Source organism: Stegastes partitus, unplaced genomic scaffold, assembly GCF_000690725.1.
Source record: "Stegastes partitus isolate 25-593 unplaced genomic scaffold, Stegastes_partitus-1.0.2 Scaffold596, whole genome shotgun sequence".
In the NCBI taxonomy this organism is placed as follows: Eukaryota; Metazoa; Chordata; class Actinopteri; family Pomacentridae; genus Stegastes; species Stegastes partitus.
In genome coordinates this window covers 56,541-78,878 of record NW_007578327.1, presented here as the reverse complement: position 1 = coordinate 78,878, position 22,338 = coordinate 56,541, and the positions used below count along the sequence as shown (strand labels likewise).

General features: G+C 42.3%; 1 protein-coding gene across 2 annotated transcripts in view; it reads right to left on the bottom strand.

Annotated features, from left to right (window-relative positions):
* dmxl1 (Dmx like 1) overlaps positions 1–21,739 on the bottom strand; it is a 56,642-nt gene extending 34,903 nt beyond the window's left edge. Inside the window, exons 1-20 of one of the 2 annotated variants that reach the window (XM_008289151.1) lie at positions 21,552–21,739; positions 18,784–19,023; positions 18,012–18,137; positions 14,160–14,237; positions 13,485–13,563; positions 13,137–13,281; positions 12,705–12,771; positions 12,299–12,483; positions 11,304–11,508; positions 8,925–9,105; positions 8,211–8,387; positions 7,874–8,112; positions 6,202–6,919; positions 5,615–5,736; positions 4,814–4,903; positions 4,249–4,351; positions 4,020–4,139; positions 3,046–3,264; positions 1,401–2,665; positions 905–1,160 (exon numbers count right to left, since the gene is read on the bottom strand). In XM_008289151.1, the coding sequence (XP_008287373.1) occupies positions 905–1,160; positions 1,401–2,665; positions 3,046–3,264; positions 4,020–4,139; positions 4,249–4,351; positions 4,814–4,903; positions 5,615–5,736; positions 6,202–6,919; positions 7,874–8,112; positions 8,211–8,387; positions 8,925–9,105; positions 11,304–11,508; positions 12,299–12,483; positions 12,705–12,771; positions 13,137–13,281; positions 13,485–13,563; positions 14,160–14,237; positions 18,012–18,137; positions 18,784–18,870 (4,462 nt within the window). In that variant the 5' untranslated portion in view covers positions 18,871–19,023; positions 21,552–21,739. The remainder of the gene's footprint in view (positions 1–904; positions 1,161–1,400; positions 2,666–3,045; positions 3,265–4,019; positions 4,140–4,248; positions 4,352–4,813; positions 4,904–5,614; positions 5,737–6,201; positions 6,920–7,873; positions 8,113–8,210; positions 8,388–8,924; positions 9,106–11,303; positions 11,509–12,298; positions 12,484–12,704; positions 12,772–13,136; positions 13,282–13,484; positions 13,564–14,159; positions 14,238–18,011; positions 18,138–18,783; positions 19,024–21,551) is intronic. The other variant, XM_008289152.1, reaches the window with a different exon arrangement.
* Positions 21,740–22,338: the final 599 nt, after the last annotated feature.

Genomic DNA, 22,338 nt, shown 5'->3' with positions numbered 1-22,338 from the left:
TTGTTTGTATACCTGCTTAAAATCGTACCTGAGGAACATTTTGGATGTTTGTCAGAGTTAAAGTCAAACTACACTCTACCTTATTCCAACAAGTTGCTACGAGTGGTGTAGCTTTAGCTTTATGCTCAGAGCTGCTATTACCAGCAGAGGCAAAGTTCAGCGAGTGAACATGCTGCAAAATAGTAGATTAATAGGAACAATAAAATAAATAAAAACACGATCAAAAAAATGCCCAATTTGCTGGCACTGTAGCCACGCAGAACACATTTCTCCAGAGAGTAATCCTGCTTCTCTTTCCTTCTCTTTCTTTAATAGACTTCCATGAATTCAGTGAATAATTTTAAAAATGTTTTAGTTGGATTTAAATTTCTGCACATCCATCCATCCATTATCTATACACCGCTTAATCCTCACCAAGGTTGTGGGGGGCTGGAGTCTATCCCAGCTGACTCAGGATGAAGGTAGGTTCACCTGGACAGGTCACCAGTCTATCACAGGGCTACACTTAGAGACAGACAACCAAGCACACTCACATTCACACCTACGGACAATTTAGAATCACCAATTAACCTCAACATGTTTTTGGACTGTGTGGGAGGAAGCAGGAGAACCCAGACAGACCCACACTGCACGGGGAGAACATGGAGACTCCACGCAGAAAGATCCCAGGTGTCCTCACCGGGATGCAAACTGGCAACCATCTTGCTGCGAGGCAACGGTGCTAACCACCGCGTCACCTTGCAGCCCGTTCTGCACATTAAGAGCATTTGTTTTCCATTCAATTCAACATTGTCATAATATGGTGGTTTTTTCAGTACTTTGCTGCACCTGATCGATACACAAAGTTTGCTATCGTTCTCATTGCTGAATGTATTTCCTCTTAAACCACACGTTCTATGCTCACCAGGATTTGGTGTGTCCTCATCAGCGGCCAGAAGGGCGTACAGAGGCAGGGGAGGGACGGAGCTGATCTCCGTGTAATCGGTGGCGGAGCCCTCTGCTTTGCCGAACATCTTGCGGTCCCTGGCTGTGCTGCCGCCGGCGCTGATGGTTCGGGAGCGCACACGTTTCTCTGGATTGGCGGTGTTGTCTTTAAGTGGCACAATTTCACCAGCAATGCACTTCACCAGGTGGGAGAGAATGGCTTTCGCACGGTGAACCTTAAGATGGAAAAATAATGTAAGTCAATGTAAATTACTTCTTTTGTTAAGCAACTACAACAAAGGCTGATGTTTTGACAGATTTCATTGTTCTTAAATGCCTTGATCTGCTTTATTTTACATGAGTGACAAAACTGACTTGTCGTACCACCTACGCAAGGATCTCAAATAAATTTTAAAAAATCAATTGAAGACATAAATTATATGCAAGTTTAAACAGTATTTGGGTATTTTTCTTACCTTCCCGAGGTCCATAAGCTCCAGTAACTGTACAGGATGGTACTGGGGTAGGGTGGGAAAGAGTTGGTGAGCTGCTTCAAAAAGCCCAGAATCCTCCATCTCTACAGGCAGGTCATAAGCTGTTCTCTTCCCACTGAGTTTCTGAGCTAGGCTCATCATTGACCTCGTCAGGGCCTTTTTTGGAGGGGCCAGTAAAGCGTTGGGGGCCGCAGGGCTGAGACCCTCCTCCTGGCACTGTCTGACTGCTGAGACTATGGAGGAAATGCTGCTGCTGATGTCTGTGTCTTGGGCAACTGTGACATTAGGTTTGGGTGGTGCTGGCGGCTGCCACTGAGAGTAGACGTGCATCTCACAGTCCATGCCAACCACCAGGATTCCATCTCGTACCCAGGAGAGGGAAACTGGGATTGGCAATGAGCCTTCAACAGAGGAGACCAGATTGACCGATCGAAGCAGAACCAGGCGAGACAAGCTTTGGTCTCTCGTGGCATCAGAAGACAGACCCAGTTCTGGAGGCTTCCCAGCCAGACGGCCATACATATAAATCTTTGTCCCAATGCCAACAGTCAGAACATGTGATCCATCCTCTTGGGAAACCCAGTCCAAGTGAACCAGGCTCTTACTAGTAGAACCAAGACAGTTCTCGTTAGGAATTGAGAAGTCGATGTTACTTGGAATATCGGTACTTCCAGTCATATTGCTAACAGCATAGCTAGCTGTTGGGTCTGTGCTGTCCAAGACGATGGTCTGCTCTAGAATCCACTGTGAACCACCAGTAGACTCACACTGGAAGATGCCGATGTGGACCAGTGGCTCTCTAGTGTTCGCTGGGTTCGGGCTTAAAGTGAGATTTGGACTGTGCTGTACCGTGAGCGTTGGGGTCAAGAGGGTGTTGTTGGTGCTGTAGTGTACAAAGGGGGAGGATGCCAAGGTAGGCGGAGAAGCCAGCAGTCCATGAGAGTGAAGATGAGGTGTTGCGGGTAGAGGTGTGTTCGGTATCTGCCTGTAGGCAACTGCAATCCGTCCAGTGTGGCAGCAGCTCACCTCTACGGGGAGACCTGGCACACTGACTGCGCTGCTGCTGGGAAATCTCTCCTCCACCAGGAGGGGCCACTCCTCCCACTGGTACACCAAGTTGTTCAAACTGCAGGGCTCCGGCGTCTCAACATTGCACCTGAAGAAGCGCACCTTTCCATCAGAGCAGGAAGTAGCGAGGAGGTAAGGCACACGGCCAGCTGGCAGAGAACAGGATGAACTCAAGTGATCTAGGAAGAGAAGAAAGAATACGCGATTATTCTACTTGACCCTTTCTCTTCTAAAATGTACAAAACACTTCTGTGGACTTGTTTTTGTTAGTTTTTAAAGTTTTGCTTTCTAGATATTTAGCAGACTTTCTTAAATTACAACTGGAAATCATTACTTCAAAACATGACTCCACACTTTACAACAAAAAAATCCCAATCTTTTTTAGAACAGTAGCCTTTTACAATCCATGTTTTTAAACATTTGCTAACCAATTCTTTAGAAATTAAGCTCAAGTGGCACCATAATAATTGCACTTCAGTCTGTGTGAGTAGCAGTAAACGCCTTATCTGAGTACAACCACATGTAATGTATACAAACGTGTGTCCTTATTGTCCCTCACCTGCTGAGGGAGTGACACTGATGGCTTCCACCCCCTCTGGAAGAGCCATCTCTTGACTGTACAGCCTGTGTGTTGTGAGGCTGAGGCGACAGGCGCTCTGCAGATTGGAAGTGCAGGATTTACTCTTCTGAGTTATTGGAGAGCTGACTGTGTCAAAGATAAACTTCGAGCTGTTCACAGGAGAAGCTGTGGTGGTATCCTTCTTTGTCTGGGTTTCTTCTGTGGGGACACAAACATAAGGAAACTGTTATGAAAAGACAGGACAATTTTTTGGTCAAAGTCATTGTTCATTTTTTCTACATTATTTTATAACAGACTGGATTAGAGTCATTATTTGAAAAGTCTATTAATCACTTTTGCAGTAGATCTACTACCATCTGCTCAGAGTGAAACCAGAAAGCACATTGTAACACTTCTCAGTATCAACAGATACTGTTCATCAGTTCAAGACATATTAACAACAGAAGCTTTGCGAAGAAGAAATAAATAGATTTGGAACATAACAGTGTGGTTTGGTGATAAGTGCCTCAGCATCAGTGTAGATTTATACACATTATAAAATGGGGAAATAAGTGTTGGATTTCAAAAATGCTTAAAAAAAAAACCCAGCAGAGTTATTGCTAGTTAATCACAACTTTGTCAGGATTCCACTTCTTGTGACTTTCTCTCAAAACTGTCCTGCCGTTCATTTCTTTGCTGAAGGATTAAACGGGACGGTAGAAAACCTCTCCTACATCCTGGGAACTTTAGGATGTAGGAGTGTAGAATCTTTTGTCCAAAGGGAGCGTAAATATGGGCTGGGAGGGTGGGTGGTGTTTTGTATTTTATTTTGTATTTTATTTTGTATCCCCTGATCCCTCTTGATTGTGTTCTGCAATGTACAGCACTTTGTGATGCATGTCATGTATGAAAAGTGCTTTATAAATAAAGTTTGATTGATTGATTGATTGAAGATTTTTGTCCAAAGTACCCACCCATGGCGACGGGCCGAGCAGCGAGATGGAGATGCCACATGTGCAGGACCGAGCGACCTGTTGGGGTTAATTCTACCACCACCAGGAAAAAACGCGCTGAGAAAGCCGGCTGACTGGAGGCTGCAGGGAAACACACAGAGAATGTTAATAAACTGTGAGATGCTTTTTACTAAGCTTCTAAAATATTCGCATGTTAAAGTGTCACAGTAACAAAAAAAAATATCTATACCATTATGAGGAGGATCAGGAGTTTCTTGTGTGGCATCTGTTCTCTCACTGCCGAGGATCAGATCCTCCTCGAACACATGCAGGAGCTGGGTCTCCTTCCCCTGCTGTAGAGAGCAACAGCAGCTTTTATCAAACTAAATCAGGTGCAGACACCGAAAAACATGTTACATCAACTGCTGAGGGTATACGCAGACGCAGCAACACAGACACAAGCTGTGTTATTGTTACATACACAAATAGGCACGCACGCGCTCGCACACGAACCGCCTGAGGGGGATGAGGGAGGATTTGCTCTGCACCCGTTTTTGTTTTTCCATGGTTGACCTTTCACAGAGACTCAGAAGTCTACCGCAAAACATTCTGTGCTATAAATGGTCTAGATTTCAACTGTGGCTTTTTTAAAATGTATTTCAGAAATACGTTTCATTTCAGGTGAAAAGTTTCCAACACTTTGATCACCTCATCTAACAGCAGAGAGACATTGTCAGAGAGAGAGAGCGAGATCAAGTGGAATTTATCTGGCATGCGAATACAATCCAGCTCTCTTGGGCTTCATGTATACTTACAAAGTCAGTGATGGCATCCAGCTCGATAATACACCCTGGCTTTGCCGTGGACTGCTGACTGATGATGTTGAACACCTCCCCGACGGATTTCTGAAGTGACACAAACATTAAAGGAAACAATTACATGTAAATTTACAGTATAATCAGGCATGTAATTAACAAATAACATCCATTCATTATCTATACACCACTTAATCCTCACTAGGGTCCTGGGGGGCTGGAGTCTATCCCAGCTGACTCAGGGTGAAGGCAGGTTCACCTGGACAGGTAACCAGTCTATCACAGGGCTACACTTAGAGACAGACAACCAAGCACACTCACATTCACACCTACGGACAATTTAGAATCACCAATTAACCTCAACATGTTTTTTGGACTCCGGAGAACCCGGACAGAACCCACGCTGCACGGGGAGAACATGGAGACTCCACGCAGAAAGATCTCCCGGGTGTTCTCACCAGGATGAGAACCGGCGACCTTCTAGCTGCGAGGCAACGGTGCTAACCACCGAGCCACCTCACAGCCCAACAAATAACATGATATCCCCAAAACTTTCCTGTTTATATGCAATGAGAGAAATATATATATTTTTTAAAAACATCGCTGCCATTTGACTTATTTTAACTGAATTGTGCTTTTATGTAGTCATCCGAGTTCAACACCGATGACAATGAGGCGGCAAATTGATAAGCATGTTGCTGATTCCATACCAGTAAAGCGAGAAATGCAATGTTGTTATTGGTGTGCAATAGAAAAAAAAATGTTGATTTACTTGTTGGAGAAACCTGTCTGATGACTCACCGATATCTCAGGATTGGAGAGCTCACTCAGGAGTTTCTTAGCTTCAATCACAGCCTGATAGAGCCTGAGTGACAGACCGTCACTTGCCACAAAGCAGGCGCTGGGAGAGTTGCAGTATGCACCTAAAGAGTGAGGGAAGAAGTGAACGTTATCTGCCATTATACTGAGACGCCTTAAATTTGATAAACACTCCTGCTATAAAGTCAGCAAATATCTGCAGTTATAAACTCACAGAGACTATATATACATTCTACTGGGAGGAAATGATTTGGAAATTGGAGCCTTCATGAGTTTTGTTAAAATGAGTTGCTTGCACAGGAGCTACTTCTTATATATTTACACACAAATGAGGGTAAAGTGGACTCAAAAAATGGTCTAAAAATTATGTACATGCAGTTTTGAGGTCCCAAAGCTAGTCTCATTTGGTCATAATTAATTATTCAGAAATATATTTCCTTAACTCAAAAACTGTTTGGTAAACACAGGGAATTGTGAAAATGAAGCTGTGCTCGCAACAATGGCCGATTATTACAGCCACACAAAAGAAAGTACTCAGTAATCTGCAAACAATAAAAATGTTCTCTCACCCAAACAGCTGCTGGGTATGAGCGTGGGTAGCCAGGCTACATTAGCGAACGCTGATGCATGGAGAGAATTGATTCTCGCTAGCTCCGAGACCCCGCCTGACAAAGACAGTGGGCCGACGGGGTCCACTCTCCACAAAATCAGCTCACTGTAAATTGCATTGGGATCCTGGGAGACTGCACCCAGGGACACCCGACTGGGCCGTGACCCGCGGGACAGAGATGTGGTATGAGAGAAGCCAGAGGGGCAGGCTTCCGGAGGAGCCAGGATGTTGTCTGCGTCTGGCGTCCTCAAGGCATTGTGGTGTGAGGTGGTGAGGAGGAGAGGGAGCAATGAGTGACAGGCCAGGTCATTGAGGTGGAAGCGGTGGCCACAGTACCGTGACTTGTGAGAGACACTGAGCACAGTGGAGAAAGCAGAGTCCTCTGCGAAGCTGACTGCCCACTGATTTAGAGAGCCATCAGCATGTTTGGAGATCATAAGCACATTGGGGGTGAAAATGCTTAGTCGAAGACTACTGCTGGCTGCAGCTTTTCCATGACCTCCATAGCTTATTAGGGCAGATTTGGTTTGAGGCAGCGTGCTCCCGGGTGGTCGCTGTCTGCCATGTTGGATAGCCAGATCCACATTCTTGTTACAGGCATACATAACCACACTGTGGCTCAGGGAGATGGCGTCCCCTGTGGGGAACGCTACAGGGATACGGGACACAAACGACACCTGAGAAAGAAAGACAGACATCATATAAAACGGAACCTAAAACTTACAGCTTTGATTTAGTTACAAGGACCCAGTCAAGAAAATATAAGAATTCATGAAACGGACAAAATTGAACCAACACAAGATGACACTGAAGATCATTAGCAAATTGGTTTGCTTAAAACAAAGGACTGACATTTTTCTCATCTCCATTCATAAGGTGCGTGACAAGTGACTTCCTAAAATTAACTGAGTCACAAAGGCAGGAGTGGAGACTCGAGGGATGCGGCCTTCTTCACTTGCTCCCTTCATATATGTAAAACAGAATTAATGTTCAACAATACTTATGCTAATTCTGAAACCACAATACTGTCTGCTTTAACTAATTAAAGCACCAAGGCTTAATCAATCTGAATGCCAATGAAACTGGAGATTCTTTTAGTTGCTTTGCCTGACTGACTGACTGCTTTGCACTGTCATGCAGTTCTCATTATTTTTTTAACCGCTAATAAAAATGCACCAAAGCTCTTTTGAATTTGATATGAAGTCACACATAATTATAATATAATTGTCTGAACGGATGGTTGAGAAGCCATTTGAACAGCAACACCATCACGGCTGTCTAAATGATTCACCGCCTTATTGAGATGATAAATTTCTGTTTTGCCCCCGGAAGTACGTCTTGAAAACACAAACAGATCACATGAAAGAGTGACCAAGGGAAAGCCTGCTTAATGTTGCAGTGCTCATTAAATCTGGAAAGTAAAACGCAATCAATATTTGCTTTAGTGTTGCATCTGTGTCCCTATATTTCATTATTAACCTTTGAAACAGGACAGTACAAATTAATAAAGAGAGAGAGATTATTCATATTTGCAGGCAGCTTAACGTCGAAGGAATACGCCCGCATCAATATAAAACAATGAATGAACTAATAACATTTAATTGTTATACATTAATTGCATCATCCAGTACCTGAGCTTGCCTGAACATGCCCGGCTGATATTCATCCAACCAGTCCACATGCCAGACCAACAAAGAGCCGTCCATGGGATGAATGCTGAACAGCATGTCGGCCCCTTTGTTCCACTCCTCTAATAGCACATCCACCTGGTGCTCCACCGCCGCCAGAGGAAGCTCCACAGCCTCCAGTCCTTGGGGGTCACTTGGCCTGCTGCTATTATCGTCTTCAAAGTTATCTTCATCCTCGGGGTCTGGAAAAGAATGCAAATTATAGTAACCGAGAATGTGCAGAGGTCTGACTTTCAGATTGGGCTTTCTTTTTGACAGTGTTGTTTTTTTGTTTCTGTACCTTCATTAGAGCATTCATTCTGCTGTTCCAGACTCCCTCTGAGCTGCTGCAGGAAGACCTCCATGGCTAAAGTGAAATGAAGCTCTTTGTTGTTGAGCCAGTGGACAGTAAACGGACCCCCGGGTTCCTCGTCGTCCGTAGCGTTCAGAGAGGAGATGGAGGGCAGTAGAGGAATGTCTGTGAAAAGTAATAAGGTAATAAACATGTCATAACAATTTGAAAAAAGAACGAGCGACAGAAATTTACATTATGCTGGGCTGTGGACAAGCAGGATAAAAACACATCTGCCGCAGCAAATTAACTCTCATGAATACAAATATGATTTAGCATTCTAAAACAAACAGATAATCATAAAGGACCTCTGAGCGTCAAGGCTGAGACAATCTACAAGATGTTGCCCTGACTCTGATCAACAGAGAGGAACAAAATGAAACGCTCAGTTTGTCCGCGTAGCTCTTACTAAGCACAAAAGCGAAATGGGATGACAAACAAACAACCTCAGCAAATATACAAAACTAATAGCAACATTTTAATAAACACAGAGGTGAGGCCCTCAGTCCTCAAGGGTATTCTCAGGACTAACTACACTTCTATGCTGCAGGCGGTCTTCTTTGTATGATCTTCAAATTCTTCACTAAATTTGAAGAAACTGTTCGACAAGATTCTGGTGATAACACTCCACAGACTAATTAGGAAGTTATGTGTTTGCCCAACCTGTGGCAGGGTTGATGCTGGCAGCGATGTGGAAGTGGCAGAGAGCGTTGGCATGGGGTATGTTGTTGCTGCTCCTCTTGTGGTTATAGTGTCGGCTCTGGTGGTGAGGCAGGCAGCCGGTCAGAGAGGGCAGAGGTATGTCCCGGTGAAAGGAGGAGTGCCACGACTCTTGAAAATTCAACTGTAAGGAAAACATTTGTTAATTAAGTTAATTCTATGGTTGCAGAAATTGAATTTATGACTAAACTCTGCCTTGAGCTGATCTGTGTGTTTTTATCATCACTTAAAAGTGTATGTATGTCACAGAGGCACTGAGATCGTAATCACCAGAGATTTAGAGCTTCTTATATAACTTGAAAACAAGGGAAGCGAAGCGCCATACGTCCCCGTCGCCCCTTTCAGCTCGACACAATGCAGATTAAAGCCACTTTTGAGGGTTGATGTGAATTACTAACGAGGCTTCACGACTCTCCTACCTGCCTGCGCCGAGCTGCTCGGCATCGGTGAACAGATGTTTCCCTTAGGGATTGAGATTTAATTTAATGTTATTGACGTTTAAACAGCATTTAAGTTAACTGCCCAATTTGTCTATAAAAAAATAAAAAAAACGGAGCCACACAGAGACAGGCAGCATGGAAGAGTGACTGAGAGAGAGAGATGGGTAGGTTATGTAATTTGGGTTTATTCGGATGTTTCCCAGCAATGTGCAAAGACCTACGGAGCCAGACTTGAGCTTCTGTGAATGTTCAAAGTAAACATCAATCTAATACGACAGCCAAGAATTTTAAAGTGGAGCAACTTTACATTTATAAAGAATATTTCACAAGATAACCATTTTCATGTCGACTCCCTGGTGCAGAATAAGTACTTTAAGAGCTGCATGACTACAAGTGTTATTGAGACGTCTGAGCTCATAACATCTGCAAAGAGCTCATTTGCTACATATTGTGGAAAATTGCGCATTAACTCACCGTTTGAGTACGAATGTGCCGAACGTGTGTGTGCAACGCAGAAACACAAACTTCTAAAAGATGTAGGTAGACATATTTGATTTTGGACCAATCGCCGTCTCCTCCAGGTTCTTAATTAACGTCACTGATTTTGCCAGAAATGTTGTACTTTTGTCGTCACCTTGAGGCATCATATTACAAATTCAGTTTAAAATGGGTCAACCTTAGTGCTGTCCATCCATTCAAAAGGGAGAGAATTACCCCAGACTTAACACAGGCCACATCACGCAGCGCTGTCTGTGATTTTGTAATGAATAATTCCACGCAGGTACTCTTACCGACTCTCCTCAAGGCACAGTTGAGTCATTTGCATACCTATTTATCCTGTAATCTAATGTGCCCTGAGCTCTGTTAGTCCCAGTGAAAGCCATAACCATTTAAATGTCCAAATTGAAATGGATGTTGGTATTGTTCCTGAAGCCCACAGGGGTTAGGCTGCGACGACCAAGGTCACTTCAAACAGGAGACACGACTATTAAAAACCTGACCTCGCAACAGCAAACTGAACTAGAAAAAAAAAACCAACAAGCAGAAGTCAAAGTTAGAATTTCTGGGTGTTACACATATTACAGAAAGGAGGCGAGTATTCGTCCCTGACGTTCGTCTTAAGCTCTACAAAGCTCCGAAAAACCATCTTCATGTCTCAGCCAATTAATTTTTTCCTTTTAACTCCACTAAGTCGCTGTTGTTTTCTATCTCCTTTCTCCGTGTTGTTTTATAATTTCTCGCCCTCCCTTTGCTCTTTTCCCCCTCATCTCTGCAATACCCTGGCGTTACACAGAAAAAAAAAAAAACAATAATCTGGCCTTCATTTCAGAGCAAATGGGACAAACCACGATCACAGCGTTTGTGCCATTTATTTTTGGCTAGGAAAATAATTAAATAAGGGCATTTCTTTTTGAATTCTGTATCCAAATTATTGGCTATATACACTCACTGCGATACAGCTTCACTAATAAATAAGTTTTGCTTGTTGTCAGCAAACGCAGATTTGCTGGCACAGTGCTTTAAGGTGGCTGGTCTTCAAACTGTACCCATCCGTTTGCCAGAAAGTCAGATTACGATGCTCGACGGAATGTATATTTAGGAAGTGACGCACAGTAACGATGGTAAGTTTGCCGGATACGCTGACAGTGCTGTTGAATTAAACTGTGTTATATTTTGTCCACCGAAATTTATATTATAAGTGTAAAAAAAAGAAAAAAAACAAGAATCACCAGTCGCACCAAACACCAACACCTCTCTAAAGATGATTTTGACAAAAGCCAAAGGTTAAATTTACTGCAGTACTATTGCATTAGACTGCATACATTTCAGCTCGGTGTGCCTAAATAAACAAGTTTTAAGCAAAAACATTGAGGTTGCCTACTTCTTGTGCTGTTCGTCCTTGTGTCTTCCCATTGCAGGTGCTTTTCCTCGAGGGCCCGGCACATTTCTGCATTTCGCCGTGTTGGCCAGAAGTGTGGTTGTTATGGTGACCGGAGAGGAGGCTGTCACCTGGCAACAGCGTCTCTGCCCAGAGCCGACACACGCTGTCCTTACAGCAGGTGAGCAGAACATTGCACACTGCACCTCTGCTCGGAGAAATGAGAAGGAAATAATTGGTGGATAAGGAAGCATAATAGCGATAGGTTTACGCTGAGGTCCGCTGGAAGGAACAGAACTTCTCGTGACTGCGTTAATCATTTAGTGCTGATAGTACTATGCAACAGCAGGTCAGAGAAATAATAACATGCTGAGAAGTAAGCTAAATGTCAAATATGAAGCATAACAAGCAAAGTTGTAGCAGAACTGGTGATAATGAAATTAATCTAATCTTGTCTTAATCCATCGTTACGGAACAGGATGTACTTGTTTGCAGTATAAGACAGTGTTATTCTATTAACCATTATCAGTCATCATCTAATTATTGGCATCCCATTAACATACCAGTAAAGCCCAGATCACAAATTCCAACAGTTCCAAAAGCCTAACATGTGTCAGCAATAAGCTCAGCGAGAAGTTAGCATTACACCGCCGTACTGTCTCTGCTCTTTTCATAGTCGTTTGCTAAATAATATTCCTGTTACGTACTGTTCAGCATTTAACTGGTTTTGAATTTTGCTCCTTCATTATCGCCCAACCCAAAACACACTGTATATCATGCGGCTAAACAAACAGAGATAATTGCTGCTCCAAACAGGTTGTGGAAAAAGGATATTGCTGCTGCTGTGTAACCAACCTACTGCTATGGTCAAACACTGAAAACTAACCACGTTTGTTTACTTGTGTTTTATCCCGTATTGTTCTGCATAGATGTGTGAGATTGGGCCACCAGCTGAGAAAATTAATCACGGCTCCTGACGGGTGAAGCTGTGTCCGTACCGTGGCATGTACTTGCTGGTCTTCCTCCAAGAGAAACCAGTCACAGAGCGGGGATGGGCCAGGTAGACGAAGGAGAAGGCCAGCTCGCCCTGGACAGTCACACTGGGGTCTGGAGGTGTAAAAAGTCTGGAAACACCTGACTTCCACTTACTGGTGCTGTACCAGACCTTTACTAGGCAGTCATCCTGAGAAAGGAGAGACACACAGGGTTGAAGCGTTGAAACCATTCAGATGTAGTCACACCACAAGGTAACAGCTGCTGGTCAATTACTTTACAGTTACACCCGAGATTAAATGGTTTGGGTTTGTCAAAGTGAATAAATGAAGGGAAACGAGCTTGACTTTCACACCCTTCTTTGCATCTGAATCCATACAGGTTTAGCAACTCTCGGAAAAAGCTGCTTACCTGCCCAGCCGTGGCAAAGAATTCCCCGTCGGGAGAGAACTTCATTAGACTGACTGAAGACGCGGTCCTTCAGAGGAAAAAATACAAATACATTAACTTCAAAACCTAATAATACTAAGTCTGTAGTCTTTTCATACATAATTAGCAACAGTGAAAGACAGAATACAGTAAGCTGAGTGACTACAGTCACTGAGATGAGTATTGGAATATGGAAAGAGCTTTACTAGCTAAATTTAGTAAATTGTCTATTTAATGTGCGACTAAAAACAGTATTGATAATGTAACAAGTTATCCTGTTTAAGTGTTTGTGAAATCTAACATTTTGTTAAAAATCCTTTCTTTCAAAAACAAATAAAAGCAATTAAACTCACAATCCTAAAGTTTTAGCGAGTGGCAGCATTGTGTAAAGATATTGAACTTCTCAGCTCTTACTTGCTCTCCCAGATGCACCTCCAGGCAGAGCGAGAGTCTCTGATGGTCATTTTTGTCTGCTGCTCCGTTTCTTCAGCTTCATCTTTGACTCCATTAGCATTAGACCACAACTGGAGGCTATTAGAGCCTGTCAGGAGAGTGCTGCCTGGATACACAAGAACAACGTCTCTTTCAGGACCGTTACCATCAAATATTTGTTTTAAAAAACGAAACATGAATCTATATACTGCAAGAGAGACACATATATGTATTTATATTGACATATACGAATTACAGTACCAACCAATTCGTTTTTTTTTTGTTTTGTTTGTTTGTGTTAGATTCAGGACAAGAAATGCATCAACGTACCTGTGGGGTGCCAGGCCAGGTTCCGTACCATAGACTGTAATACAAACTGACCAGTCTTCTGCCATTGGCAGTTCAATTTCTGCACAGAACAAATAAACACAACAATTAATTGTTATTAATAGAATCACCCTGAAAAAAGTAGTTTCCTTCTGTCACCTAGTTCTTTACAATACGTGTAGCTACAAGAACCACCAGCGAAGCCGCTTTCATGTGAGTCACATGTAAACAGGCCACATGGAAAACGATTTAACTCCAGGGAAACATCTGCAATGAAAGAGGCCCTGGGTATGTCTACGATGGCACACATTCCTTCCATTTCTTATGACTATTCTTTGACCTTTCTGACAACAGGAGGCTGTTCAGCTCCAACATTTCAAATTCCTGCACAGACTATAAAACACAAATGAATCGTAGAAATGACAATGACTGCAAGATTCACACAATTATTTACACAATATACACATTTTAGCAAGAATGTGGATGTGTGTCTGATATATTTGCTCCTCCCTGGAGACTTTCAATGCAGCGCTTTATTCTAGTGTTTGTGGAGGAACAATATTCTGCTGTATTCCAAATATTGTGAGAGCTTCAGCAGAAAGACAAGGTTTCCGGTTTCTGTCGACCTCAACACATGCATGACTGGACTGTGACTGGAAAATAATGTGCTCGACTCACAGTCAACGAGGTGTCCTTCTGATCCGGGTGCTGAACAGGCTCAAAGACACACACGATGCTTCCATAGGAAGCTGCAATCTGACAAGACAAAAGCAGCAAAAGGCAATATGTTAGATATTAAGACAAAGAATGAAAAAGGATCACTGGAAAAATATTTGCAAGAATTACATATTATTCCATAAAGCAAATTCCAGCTCTCATATACAACAATACCAACTGCTTGCCTGGATCCAGACCTTTAAATCTGTCCCTTCCCCCTGAGTCGACTCATTCAGATATTCAATTTTAGGTTGAAACGGGCTGGAACAAATTGACAATTCTATTTGATTTCAGGCAAATTAACTGTAAGTTCATGTGACAGACTTAAACAGCCTGTGTTAAAGCTGCCTTCAAACTCATGTTACTTGTCGGGGGGAAAAAAGCCTCGTTTTTGACATTTTAGGAAATAAACAATGACCGTTTATCCTTAGTAGATCTTTACTAAAGGTCCTGTTTGGGAGCAAACAAAAACATGTATAATCCACTCCAGAAACCGCGACATGTCTCAAGACTAAATGAGTGTGGCTCCTCGATGACACACCAACAACACCTTGAGCCTCCAACAATCCAGTGTTGAGTCAGCACTGACTTGTCTACATATGCACACTTCTCATTCATGTAGGGCTACATGCTCAGATGCTCTCCACGGGAGCCACGGTCACACTGTTAAACTTAAAGAATGGGTGAAATTTCTCTGACAGCGATAGAAGCCGTGGGTAAATAATACGCTTCCTGTCAAAGAATGACAGAAGTGAATCACATGAGCATGTGTAAGCATGCACATCTACAAATGCACACACACGCATACAAACCATCGAGCGTGATCACATGGAAACCCTTCCAGACAGACAGACAACGGCTGAGACAAAGGAAAACACATGCTTCTTTTTTTCCAAGACATGCATCCATATTCAGTAAAACCAAGTTCACATTTAATAAAAATGTAATCAGATTTCAGTAAAGGGTCACATGCTTGTGCTGTAGAGACATACTAAAGATCTAGTGCAGAAAATAAATAAAGAAACAAAAGAAGGAACAAATGTATGTTAAGAAACAAAACAGCTTCTTCTATGTGGTTGCAATGATGACTATTCTTTGTTCTCATTTTCAAAAAATCCCAAGAGAGGTTTCGAGATTGCATTATGCTGTAAGAATATTTCAGCAGTCATATAAAAACTCCAGTGAAACCATTTTGACTGAAGCAGAAAGAGCAATGATGTTACAGTTGGTAAATGTTGACTTAATGCCACTGCCCTCCTACTGACAGCGGCGGCCTGTTCTACGTCCATTCTGTACGACTTTGTTTTGATTCCTAAAGAGATCTACGACCTGATGCAAGGCACTTCAGAAGTGTCTCAAACTAATGTGGTATTCTTCAGTTATAAACAATTTGATGTAATGAAGTGGGAAGATGCATGTTTCAGAGCAGCAGATCATCAGCCCTTACCAAATGCATCTGAAGCGACACAACCCTTAAAGTACGAGCAACACAGGGTGTAGTGTGTAAACTGAATGCATTGCAAATATCACGGCGTGCAGAGGGCAATGAAGTGGAACTGGCAAGCATACCGACTTAGCATGCTTAAACAGAGGCTGGACCATGCTGCAGGCATGTGAGGGTAGTTCTGGGCCAAGTGAATTGGATTAAACATCACATGAGGGGAGTGGTGAGTGGTAAGGATTGAGCGAGCAATTTTTTACATTTATTTTAAAATATCAATAAAGCTGTTTTAACAAGACCCTCACAGTAAAATAAAAAAATAATCCTAGATTGTGCCTGCCTTTATTATCAAGTTCATGCAGATGCAGCAATCGTGGAATTCGCGTTTTGTATTAAACACAGCACTGTTGCTCAAACTGGAATTGTGAGTACCACGTCGTAATAATTAAGGATAGACTACTTGAGAAGTACAGAAGTGTTAGTGTATACATGTACATATTGCTTGTAATCATTGCCACTGAAGAATTAAGGAATATATTTTGTGAAAAGAAAGAAAAGAAAAACATCCAGCAGTTTTTTTTTTTTTTATAAATACAGCCTTGTATATTCACACAACATCCAGGAGGGTCAACTGCTGAGATAAAGTTGGTAAGAATTTACAAAGTTTTCAGAAAATTGGAATAGAAGTGGCTCACTGTTAAAAAATACCACAATAAAACACTGACCCCACTCAAACAGCCTGTATAAGGACTAAGAGAAGGTCAACTTCTGTAAACATGTGACGAGCTGTGTGCCGAAACTCGCTTCAAGGTTTTTCTTTCACTCAGTTTAAAAAAAAAAAATTTAAACATCATGAATTTTGTAAAGGTTGAATCATAACATGAAACAACAAATTCCAAGGATAGTAAAAGCTTTTGGTAAATTAAAATATTTTTTAGAATTCTTTTTGTTGCTACCAGGAAATTTTGCAACTAAACTGATGTCTGTACCAACTTCCTTCCATCCATCCATCCCTTAATCCTCACTAGGGTCGTGGGGGGCTGGAGCCTATCCCACCTGGACAGGTAACCAGTCTTTCACAGGGCTACACTTAGAGACAGACAACCAAGCACACTCACATTCAATTTAGGACAATTTAGAATCACCAATTAACCTCAACATGTTTTTGGACCTTGTGGGAGGAAGCCGGAGAACCTGGACAGAGCCCACACTGCACTGGGAGAATATGCAACCACCTTGCAGCTCGCAGTGCTGCCAAAACAGGGAAAAATCTCAGATCCAGTACTGCATTGGTGATCAAAGCTAATAAAAGACAATAAACTGTAACCTATATCTAACATAGAGTTCAGATTGTCTCTGTGCCACAAGTGAAATGTGGAACTCATCGAGAAACAACAGGACTACATTAAATAACTTTGACACATATTGACAAATCTTTTTTCCTCCTTCAAATGTAAATTATAAAAACATAGGATCTTTTTTTACACACTTAAAACAACTCTGGCATGGATAGGCTCAATCAGCGTTGTGTGAACTCGGTGGACAACGGCTTGAAGTGATGGACATTCATTTATATGTTAAAGTCCTCCACTCCAGCTTTGAAGGGACTGTCAGGGAGAACAGTGAATGTGCCTGCTGTACCACTCCTCGCTGTACCGGGTGATTTTTCTCTTCACTTAGACTTGATGACTGGAAGCTCAAGTTCATTAAACCACCCTTTGATGTTGCCAACAAATGTCTTTCCTGACAGCAGGAGCTGCCAGCACTTAATAAGGCGACAACAGCGCTTGCCACTAATGTGCTGTGTGAAAGAAGTAATAGGTAATCTAGGAGAAAATCTGAAAAGAGTTGTGGGCATTTTAATTAAAATTTGGATCGGATCAGTTTCACTGACACTGAACTGTGACCTGAGGTTCCCTACCAGCAGAACCGTAGATGTCCTCTGCTTTTTATATTTAATTTAAGCTCAACATGAGGGTGAAGTTACTGAGTTAATTAGTTGGGGAAGTGATTGATAATTATCTCTTTCTTTGAGCCACCCTTAATTATAGTTTGCTCTCAGTCAAACAAGAGGATGGTGTTAAGGGTATGGTTTAAATACGTTCCATTATAATTGTACTTAGAGCTGCAACTAGCACTAAACTGATGATTAATCTTGTACTTATTTTCACAATTAGTCGATTTGCCGATGAAATAAATGAAAGCGCAACACTGTCCTTCATTTTTCTATTCAAATATTTTCAGTGGGATTTGCTTTCCGTGTGATTATTGGGACATTTTTTTATATATATCGACCGTAACTTAAACTGCAGTGAAATATCCAGATCAGTCTGAGGACACAGTAAGACAGGAGACAACTCGATGACTCTTACCTGTCCACCCTGCAGCGAGCAGTCGACACAGCCGACCTGGATGTTGCCATGCTTCGCCCCTGGGATGATCTGCAGTCGCTCAAAATCACTGCCCAAAATCACCACATCGCAACCTGATGCATAGGCCTGTCAAGAGACGCAGAGGCAGCAAGGGACGTTAAGAGAGATGAAGATGACACTCATCCAGAGAGAATTGCATTAAGGGTCACTTGAACTGCACTTGTCCTGGTAGCAGTGTCAATGCATCAACATGCCACCACATGACAGCTCTGGAGTACAAACAGATAAGATCAGAATTGTAAAGCTCTATTTCTGTGGCTCTCTAAAAGGAAAATCCTCACATGAGCCATGATTCACCGCGACCGTGTCCCCTTCAGAAGAGGACACAAATGGGTTCTCCTATTGATCCCCTCTCTGAATAGCATGGAAAGCAGTATGTCATTGAGTTTGCATTCAGATGTACTGGTTTTGTATTTCAGGCATGTAATAAAGTCCTAACAAAGTACTTCCTGCAGAAAACGGAACCGGTGCTTTCCAGACTAAGTCAAAAACATCTGCTATAAAAAAAGAAAGCCCACTGTTCAAATATAATCCTCGGTTTGCTGCCCTTTTACTTAACATAACAGTTTTTCAGCAGCATCGGTGTTTGTTTGCTCAATACAATGAACAAAAATCCATTCAGCTTAGTAAAAAATTCACTTTTCCACCCCCCAAGAATCAGAGCTCCTAAAATGCTGAGAGGGAAATATTTCCACAGCTTGAAATATCTTACCGTGAATGGCACATTGTTGACGCTCCCGACAGAGAAACAGTTGTCCCCCGGGTTGACAGCCCCCGTGAGGACCTGATGGAGATTCATGACTCCGGTTTACAGTCCACGTATCTTCCTTCCTCCTCTCGCCTTCTTCACAAAACCCTCCCACTCCAGGTGAGATTCACGGGAAACCAAGGGAAGGATGTGTACATCTTTGCCCGTGGCCTGTAATTTTACAGCAGTGTCATCGGAGACTTGCTGTTAGAGGAGAAGGGAAGTATGTTAACAGAGGATTTGTGATTTCGGTAAGCATCAAGCCTAAAGCATATTACGGACTCCGGGATATTGACTGCAAATTCATTTAATACTCAGCCCTTGTAATGGTACCAAGGAGGAAACAAACGATCTCCAAATGCTTTCTGTTGAACCATATTATTCAAACATTGTTCTTAAGTCCAAAAAGGGACTCTGATGCACAAATTATACAGGTAATATACAAATAAGCATCAAGGGTTTAAACCTTTTTAGCAAATAGACAGATGACCAATGCATTTTGTCATCAAAGCTCTTTCAAACCTGCTGACTTCTCTCTGAGTTTAAAATGCATACCATTAATTGTGTCAGCTGTTTTAAAAGAGTTTTTTCTCTGAAAAATACATTCAGTCTGCTTGATTACTGACAAACTATTCAGCATGTACAGGAACTGGAGTGACGACCAGGACTGATAGAAACTAGTGCTGTGAATATAAATGGAGCTCTCACAGTGCCTGAAAAGGGACACGGGACAATCAAGGTGATGCTGTCGTAGCTGACTCTGTTCAAGTTCAATGTCACATTATCTCTGGGAGTGCAGTTCATCTCAATGAGAGTGCACTGTTGTCATGAATGCATATTGGTGCATAACTGACACTGCACATTGAACAAAAAAAAACAAAACACAAATGTATGACTCTTTTTGACAACCGAAAACACACTCGAAGACAGTTACACCATCAGACAGTGTTTTAGAATGATTCAAAGTTATTAAAGCGATAAACTACAGGAAAAAAAAAAAGAAGCTTTTTCATGCACCAGTTACATTTTGAGTTTGGGATAATTTGCTTCTATAACATGTGTTCTGTCAAACTAGTGGAGACAAAACATCCAGATTACACATTTGTCTGACTGCAGTTTGCATTTAGATATCAGATATCAACGATAATAGATATCTCTAAAGGCCTTCTATGCGTTTCCATTTCTCTTAAGTTGCATTTACATACACCAAACTTTCCACTTCTATTTCCATCCATCATCTATACCCCGCTTAATCCCCACTAGGGTCGTGGGGGGCTGGAGTCTATCCCAGCTGACTCAGGGTGAAGGCAGTAGACCCCCTTGACAAACCAGTCTATCACAGGGCTACACTTAGAGACAGACAACCAAGCACACTCACATTCACACCTACGGACAATTTAGAATCACCAATTAACCTCAGCATGTTTTGGACTGTGTGGGAGGAAGCCGGAGAACCCAGAGAGAACCCACGCTGCACGGGGAGAACATGCAAACTCCACGTAGAAAGATCCCGGGTGTCCTCACTAGGACGCGAACCGGTGACCTTCTTGCTGCGACGGTGCTAACCACCACTCCACCTTGCAGCCCTTGTATTCCCATCTACATTATTAAGGTTATACCAAAAATGTTTGACCATATATCAGCCATAGCCCGACTCAGAGAACAGTTTATTCCTAAAGACAATTCATATCTGTTCTGTCTGTCGACTGATTAAGGAAGTGCTATAAAGAGATATTCAACATCCACTTTGACTGCAACATGTCAACAAAATCAAATATAAAATGTTCGACAAACTGATGCAAATTTGGAATTACATAATGCTTCATTTGCAAATGTAATCCTATTGAAGAGTTGCAATACAAAAGGGCATTGTCTCATTGTAAATAAGTGCCTGGGGGAGTTTCATGGTGGTTGATAAATCTGCCCTATTCACCTGCAAAGTCTATCCTCAAAACTCAAACTTGTTATAATTCCTATAGAGATACTGAAGTGACAACAACAGAGGAACATGCGTTTGAAAACTGCAGTTTTTTTAACCTCTACATGCTGGCAGCAAATGAATACAAAAGGCCATTATTGAGAGGGTGCAGAGCAGGTGTCAGTCTGCCAAACGGGTCACCAAGGTGCAGGCTTACACCTTACTACAACACAGAAAACCCGGTTAATCCACTTAGGTGAAAACTTGTCCTGCACATTTCAGTCCAACTAAACTTCAGCCAATTTAAGAAACAAACAGAATAAACACTGTAAATCCAAATCACATGTCTGGGGGAAAAAAAAAACTGATGTCCCCTTTTTGGGCGCAAAGTATATTGTTAAAGTGTTAGCTAGCTGTTAGCATTAACAAGAGTCAGTTATGGCACTTACAACACGAAATAAGAGTCCTTCAGTGTCAGAGTAGCTCAAGTGTAGCGGTAACGGTAGGGTATTAAATACGCAAAGTTGAAGAAAATGAGGGCTAACTTATGTTTCCTGTGTTGTGGCAACTCACGTGATAGCGTTTCACACGCCAGGGCAATGAAACAGCCGCTGACAACACATCTGACCTACGTTGTGTCACCCGTTTAGCTGAAACAACGCAATTAGCACACTGCCTGAAGCTTCATACATGAGCTACACGTTATTAAACCCTCGAGCCGTGACGCTAACTTAGCTGTCAAGTTTAGCTAGCCAGCAGCAGTTCATGAAGGAGACACCGAGACAAGAGGCGGACGAAGTAATTAGCTACTTACTCTGTGCGGCTAACGTGTCACATATCCTGTAGCTGTAGCGCCAATAGTTCCTCCTCTGAGCTGCCGTCTTCGGTGAATGCACCGTTAGCCGTCCAGCGTTACGGACTCCCTCAGTTTAGCTAGCGTTAGCGCGCGCTAGCTTGTGCAGCGCTCTCCTTTAGCTTCAGAGCTACGAAGCCAGCTGCGGATCACTTATGACAAACATGCAGCGCCCCGACAGTCTCTGCTGGCCGAGACGAGGAGGTGTCTGTTTACGTCTCGAAATGCTAACCACGAGAAGGAGCCACCCTCTCCCCCAAGGTTAGCAAATAAAACGCTTCCACAGAGGAAGCTTTTCCTTATGTTGAAGATGTGTCATGATAATGACTGTTTCGACCGCAATGCATCATGGTCCTTGTAGTTGTACATCAAACACCGGCCTACAGCGGTGGAAGGTAACCGAGTAGATTTACTCAACTACTGCACTTAAGTACTGTTTTGAGGCACTTCCACTCAACTTGAATGGTTCAGTTATATGCTGCTTATATTTCAAATCCACTGCATTTATTTGGCATATTTAGATTGAAGGTTTTACACAATGGATTATATGACAATATATTAAAATTAAGCACATTGTCAAAGAATAAACCAGAGGTTTCCAAACTTTTTGGCTCTTGATGTCTCAGCAAAAGCAGTGTGTGGCTGGATGTCACATTTCAGATGTTGTGATAGTAGTTTCTTTTTCCTTCTAAACTTCTCACATGGTTTCATTTCAGCAAATTTCTAACTGATCAAATATAGATTAGAT